At 25.1% G+C, this 7,880-nt stretch overlaps 1 protein-coding gene across 1 annotated transcript; it reads right to left on the reverse strand.

Moving 5' to 3' along the window:
• Positions 1–3,507: 3,507 nt before the first annotated feature.
• Positions 3,508–4,578, reverse strand: LOC145850035 (kelch-like protein 35). Its single transcript, XM_082955178.1, has one exon. The coding sequence runs from the start codon at positions 4,576–4,578 to the stop codon at positions 3,508–3,510; it is 1,071 nt and encodes a 356-aa protein (XP_082811304.1).
• Between the last annotated feature and the right edge of the window lie 3,302 nt (positions 4,579–7,880).

Here is a 7,880-nt window from a genome sequence, read left to right on the forward strand (position 1 = left end):
TTATATAAATAATACATTGTTAGTGATGAGATTTTTTTACAGTTTTTAAGATGTAAATAGTTTTATAAAATAAAGAAGGATTTTTTTCATGGCATATTTATTTCAAATCAAATACAAGTATAAATTTAGTTTTAGGTTATTATTTTTAAAGTTTTTTAAAAATTTTTAAGCGTGGTGTTTATTTAGTTGACTAGTATCATTTCAATTAGATAAAAAAGAGTGTTACGACAATACAATGTACAAATACATTTACAATACATTTTTAAAAACAAAAATGGTGAACATTACAGAAAAAAACTTGAACAAGAGTACTTAAAAATATATGATATTTAAATTGAATTAATTTGCAAAAGCATAGTGTTTTTTGTTGTAAGATTCAAAGGGAATTAGTATAGTTAGACGACAGAAACTAAAATAAGTAAAAATTAATTTAAAATTTTGTCATCTAACAGGGAATGATTCAGTTCTTTAAAAATTACAACTTAAACTCCATTTATCCTACTTTTAAAATGAACTGCATCATGCCGGAAATTCATATACTTAAACTTTAATTTACGATAACTAACTTGAGTGAACCTTAAACTGCCCTGAGTCATCCAAAGTTTTTTTTTTCAAATCCCCCCTAAATGTTTGCTTTTGGTGCAAACTACTAATACCACATGTTAATTTGTCATCTTGGTAATTAGAAGAAAGGTTGTATGTGTATGCATCTGCATTTGATAGATGTTGACTAAAGTGGGAATAAATGTTTTTAAAAATCTGACTTTAAGTTTTTAAACTTTAGATCAGTTAAGACTTAAAAACAATATTTGTGTAAAATAATATTAGAGTAGCTTAACGTTTTTTGTAATTTTTAAATAAGCATTCTGAATTTATTTAAGGTTATAAAAAACAAGTTTTCAGTCCATTTTTAGTATAAAATATAGTTTAAAAACTGTCTAAAATAGTATAACAACATTGAAAGAAGACATTAAAACAATTTTACACGTGTTTTTAATGAAATAAAACGTAATGATATAGTATTTTTTTTATCTTTGTAGTATAATTTTTGTATCTAGTGAGAAACTTTGTACTTTTCTATAAAAATAGATTAAAATAAGATTTTTTGGTGATTTTTGTTTTAAGTTTTGAGTTTGTTTTAAATAATTTCTCAAATTCTTTTTTTTTTCAAGTATTTTCTATCCTAAATTTTCGAATTCCAGGTTTTTTAAAGATTCCAATGTTTGGCAACGTGTTTTGTTGAACCATGCTAATAAAAATTATATATAACCGGCAAAAATTATCTTAAAAGGCAAAATTACACTGGGTCAGTTCAGCACAGCCACAATTAAGCACCAGACGTCACTTTTGCACGGCTTGGCTTTAGTACGGGTGTTCACATTTGCAAGATTTCATTTGAGCACGATGCGTTTATTAAGCACTGTGGGTCACTTCTGCACAGCTTAAGTTTATCAAGGTAATTAAACATCAAATAAAAATTATTAATTAAAAACACACTAAAAGTTTTTAAAACCAGACATTGTTGAAAAATTAATTTAAAAGCTGTTTTCAACTAAGATATTCGCATTTTTGGATAGAAATCACTTTGCATTGGAATGATTTTTAGAAAGTCGAAAAGTTTCTTCAAATCAACTAAAATTTTGCAAAGATGGTTTTTTTGCCGAATATAAAAATAATCATGAGAAAAGTAAGTATCGCCGTATTTATAAGCACCCTAATGTAAAAAGTGTTAAAAATGCACAAAGGGTGACTGTTGCACGGGTTGAATTTTCAATGTTTATTAACTTAGTATTAATTATAGTTCGTATATTACTATCGCAATTACCCCTTACCCTTAGTTACTTTTTTCTTCTGGTGATTTGATTTTATTGTTGTATTTGCATTTGTTATTTTAACTATCACTTGTTGCCCCTTATTCTTACACTTTAATTTAGACTCCGTATATTTATTTCTTTTTATAATTTTTCTATTTTATTTAATTTTTATTTTTTTTCGTTTGTAATATATTTGTTTTTTACAACATAACTGTACTTTCAACCTTGGTCGGTGTTTTGATTTTACTTTTTTTTGTACCACTATTTTACCACTACCACCCTTGCCTTTTTCTCAGTAATATCTTATTAATATTTTGTTTTTATAAAATAATAATTTTTTTGCTTAAATTATCCTTTGCTAAATAATTACTCATTGTTGAAAAGTCACCTTGCGTGCATGTGCGACCCTTCGTGCATATTTTATCACTCCCTTACTAATGTACACGTAATGAAAAGCTTAAGTACTAAATTAAATTTTAGTTATGGTCTAAGCATAGTAACTAACTAACGATTTATCAGTCTAGACTTGGTATTTTTATCAGAACACAATTAACAAATTAAGTAGGGACTATTCTTAGGTGTAGCAGTAATCGTTGTAATTCAAAACAATTGAAATAAATTACCATTGTAATCAATCTATATATTAGGCATTTTATTGATATTTTGTAAAAAATTTTTAGGTATAACTGAAACAAGTTTTTTTTATTACTTTATTTACGGTTTTTTTTTGAAGTAAATAAAATACTAAAAAAAATTGATAGTATTTTTAAACATCATGCCTTTTAAACCTTTATATCTTATTAAGTTATAATTTTTTTAAATATTTTATCTAAACTCTAAGTAGTTTTCTTTAGATAGATTTTAAATTAATGATTTGTTATAAAAGGTTCACGAGAATTCAAATTCAGACCACTTATATTTAAAAAATAAATTAAGAGGCATAACTCAATAAGTAACATATATTATAAAAAATATAAATATGTATCTAGGTCTTATTTTCATTTTCAAATCTTTTTTGGTAAAATACTAAATGTTTTTTTAAATATAAACAAAATTACTTTTAAAATTTAGTTATTTGTTTTTAAACGTCCCCAAACATATAAAATTTTTTACAAATAGAAAAAAATGCCTTAAAGATATTTATAACACCTAAATACATACTTTTTGCATTTTTTTTCTTTAAATATATATCACTTTTTCTGTTACGCCCCTTTAATTTTTAAATTAAATTGTCGGAGTTTTAATTGTCCGAATTTGAATTGTCATGTAACCTTCAATAAAAAAAATCAAGCAAAATCAAGTTTTAAATTTATTACTTCAAACTTAAGTTGATTTCTTAGTTCTAAAGAAATTACAACATTAAAGAACGCTATTTAATCTTTTATTAGACACAATTAAAAAAAAAATTAAATAAATTCATCTTTAGCGTAAAATAAAAAATATATTTGTCTCTAAAGTTGTAATTTAATCAGTTAAAAACAAATATGTTCTTAAAATTAAAACAATTTAGAACTTCAGTTTTTTAATACGATAGAAAAAAGTTTAAAAATATCTTTACTGAAATAATCTACTCCTTCAAATCTTTCGTAGAACAAAGAATATTATAAAAGTTTCAAATAAATTATTTAAAATTTTGTTAAAGTAATCAAGTAATAAAGTTTCATTACAAACTTTTTTATATCTTTGTTACAGTTTACTTAGGTATACTTGCAAAGGAAAAGTACTCGATTTGTTTTAACGCATCACATGATTGTTGTGACCACTCAGCATTTTCAACGTCATAAGTACATACTAATCCTTTGTCGTTGCTAAATATAAGAATTTTATTTCCAATTGAAATGACGCCAGGCATGTATAAAGACATTAAACAAACAGCAACACGTTGCAACAAGACGAACTTTTTAGAACACGAATCGAAAACTTCAACACTCGGACAATTCAAAACACCAAAAACAAACAGTTTGTTTTTTATTGCAACAGATTTATGAGTACACCTTTCTAAGTTCATACTTGGCATATTTGTCCATGAATCATCTATATGATCGTATGCCTCAACAGTGTTTAATCTTGCAAAATTATTTCTTCCACCAGTAACAACAACACTACCTCTAAACACAACACATGATGCATTATATCTACCTCCGTTCATTTTAGCAATTTCTTTCCATGTTTTATTTAGGGTATTAAACACAAGGCAAGAATTAGTAAATTCTCTCCCTCCTAACACGTAAATACTATCAATAAATGAACATGAACAAAAACATTTACGGTCATCATACATTTGAGCTATTACATCCCAAGTGTTAGTAGCAGGTGAGTATTTTTCAATATGCATTGCTGGATTGAATTTATTATCATCATATCCACCGAATACGTATATTTCACCTTTGATGCAAACAATTTTTGACCTATGTCTTCCATAGTTTATTGTGGGTAAACTTTTAATGCTAGAAAAGTCAGTACAATCGATAGTAAAAGCATCCCTGATAACTTGTCTTTGTTTACCTCCTGCAATAATAAATTTAAAGTTGTCTTGACTACAGTACCTGAAAGAAGATTTAACTTGGCTAGTATGAAGATGTTTTTTGTTTCTAATAATTTTATTTATAACGTTAGCGCACTCATCATTCTCAGCTAACCATAAATTTTTGTTTTGAATATTTTCTAAAGCAGGGACTGTTAGCAACGAAAGCCGAACTATTTGCAAGAGATATTTCGCATGTTTACTTCGTTCAATTCTTTTATAATTCAACCAGGCGTTCATTGCATTGAATACTTGCAGCTCTGAATCAATTAACAACTCAGAACTGTTTAATATTGCTGCTACTAGTTTAAAGTCTAACTCTAGAAAGTTTTCTGATTCAGCAGCAGTTGTAAACCAACGCTCAATAACGCGTAAAGATGTTTTTGAAAATTGTTTGAGTCTGAAAAGTTGAGAGAAGGAAAGACATAGTATACAGTTAGGGGAAGTAATCTTATCTTCTACTCTGGTACTTGTTTGATTCGCTGTTCTTTTATCAAGCAAAACTTTGCTATTTTTGAAAACTTTTATACAACTTTCTTTGCTAGTTTTCTTGTCTTCTGTGTAAGTTTGGCAATTAGTGTTGTTCTTATATATATATATATATATCTATACATAGTACTTAACTATTAAATAGTTTAGCATTTTTATTTGTTTCAACCGTTTGGTAGGTCCAGACTAGCTTAAAAGTATTTTTGAAAAAGTTTCATAAGAAACTAAAAAGCTAATGAATAGTTTTATTAAATATTTAATGCATTTTGAAAATACTTAAGTTTTCTAAAATATTTAAAGTAATATATTTTTTGTAGGAAACAAAAAAACGTTATAACAATGAAAAAACCTTGACTGCTGACTGCTGTAAAAGCAACTATGAATAATGATACAAAAAATATGTAAAAAATTATTATTATTTACTAGCCAAAATCTAGACGTTATTGTTTTGTTTATTACTTGGTGTCGGATGGTAGTAAGAAACTTTGTAAATTAAAAAAACTATCATACAACACTTCAGTGGTACTCATATATGCTAAAACTTTTAAAGATATTTTATATTCTAAACATTTATTAATTCAACTATAATCAAAATCTTATTGAAACAACTCAACTAATTGAAACTTTGTAAAAATTAAAAACCAATATTTCAGACTGTATTTTTTACAATTAACTCACTAACTGGTACACTTTTTTTATAATTAAATTACAGTTTTAAATTAACAAGTGTAAGATGGGTAATAGTTTTAAGCTTTTAAAAAAAAGAATTTAAAATAAGTATGTTTTAACTAAAAACATTAAATGAGATTTCATTAAATTATTATAACAAGAAGTATTTGTCTTAACTACAAAAAAAATCATAGGTTAAATGTTGTTTGTAAACTTATTTTTTTACCATTTTAAACTTATAACTTGTAAATTTCATCTTAGTAACATATTTTTAAAGCTAATGTACTCTTACAGTAAGTTTTACTGTTAACTTAAGGTTGAACACTAATAGTGAGTAGTTAGTTAAAATCAAATACTTGTAAGTTTTGTTTCTATTAATTGAGTTATTGTTTTTGAGCTACTATAATGTAATATCTGTTAAACGACAAAAAAACAGACTCTCAGATTATTGAGTCCTAAGACCTGGTGCACGAAAAACCTTTTAGTTATCGAGTCGCACACCACTTGGACACTTTTAAATTCTTGTTCAGAACTGTTTTAGTTCTTGCAAAATAAAGACACGAGGTATCATTTTTATTATTTTTTAGTGTAAGCTTGAAATAACATAATTAAATTAAAATATTTAGAAACTTCTTGAGATTAAATTCACTTTTTTTAATTATTTTATTTAATATACTAATAACATTATGAAATAACAGCAACTAAAAATGAAAAATTTAAAAATAACTATTGTAACAATGACCCAAAAGTATATCACTTAATTAGTATAAAAATTACAAGATTTTTTTATTTTATATTTTTAAAATCAATGTTTGACAATTTTTGATTTTATATTACTTTTTTAAGATCTTTAACAACAAACTTACCAAGTTTTAAAACATCAATTTGTTGCCTGGTGTTTACTTTGCACAGGCCTAGAAAACTAAGTGTTTTACCATTTGTGGTACACTTTTTATAAGGTCCGATTTTTGATGAAACTCCTTTTGGCTTTAATTTCTTTATGTTCATATTTATTATTAAGTCTACAATTTTTGTTTAAAATCGGTATAAAAAAATTTAAGTTCAAGTAGTAAAAACATAAACACAACAGTAATAGCAACAATACTTAGTTTGAAATTATTTATTTTAAATCTTGAGAAAATTTGTTAACAATTGAATTGTAACTGATAGTAGAAACATATGAACAAAATTTATAGTTTTTATAACAACACTACAGTAGTTTTTGCACTAAAACTGATTGAACTCTTTTTTTTTTTCTCAAATTATAAAATTCAAAAATAGAAGCTAAAATAAAAGAAATCTTAAACAAAAAAGTTTCCTATTAAAAATGTGTTTTTGTGTCTGTATCACAATTACATTTTGCTCAATCTCTAGTATTTTACATATAATAATTAACAAAATATATATCCAAGTTCGATTTAAACATCAGTAAACTTTGGACTTTAGTTTCAAAATTTCTATTTAGTAAATTCTATTTATGTGGATCAAAAGGTTTAAACCAAATAAAAAAACACAACATAAAACATTGTTCAAACAAAAAAAAATTCTATGAATGCACTATATCTCTTAATGATTCTTGTATGAGAATTTTGATTTATAATCTATGATTTTGATGCTCATTGAATAACCTGAACGTTAGGTATTATTATTATTATTGTTTTGAAGATAAAAAATTTAAAACCAACTAAATTTACTGTTAGTTATGTTCAACTCTACTTATTTTACAACTCTAGTAATTGAAGAAAAATATATCAAACGACAAAATTAATAAATATAAACTTTTTTAAACATCGTTATTAATTTAATAATGAAAAAAATTATTCAAAGTTTTTAAAGTCAATTTTTTGCAAAACAATAGCAAACAGACTTTTCAAACGGTACTGAGTAAAAATATCTACTGTTGGTATTAAGAACAGTATCTAGCCTGTGTTTTACAGACAAGCATGAATTTTTAAAACATTGTAGACAACAAAAGTAGACTTGAGTTATCCTAGGTAGTATTAGCACAGAGTAACTCTGTTTGTTTTGATAAATACATGCCTTTTTTAGTAAAAATACTTATTTACTTAACTTTTAAATAAAAAAGTTTAGATCAGTAGAAATATAAAGTTGAGTAAAAATGAACTTAAAAACAACTATCAATGTTCAAAAAACTTATGTATTAATCAATTAACTTTAGGGAAGTTTTCTAGATCGTATACTACTTATCTTACTTTAACTAAGGCGATGCTGTTTTATTTTGAAGAGTATTTCAAAAAATAAGCTTATTTATTTTCTGGAAAAATGAAAAAAACCCTAGTTATAGTAAATAAAAGAATAAAAAGATCTGAGATTTTTTAAACAATTAAGTGAAATGAAGAAAATATCTAAACCAGCCTGAGTTC

This window comes from Thalia democratica, chromosome 2 (genome assembly GCF_965202585.1).
Source record: "Thalia democratica chromosome 2, ktThaDemo2.hap1.1, whole genome shotgun sequence".
NCBI lineage: Eukaryota > Metazoa > Chordata > Thaliacea > Salpida > Salpidae > Thalia > Thalia democratica.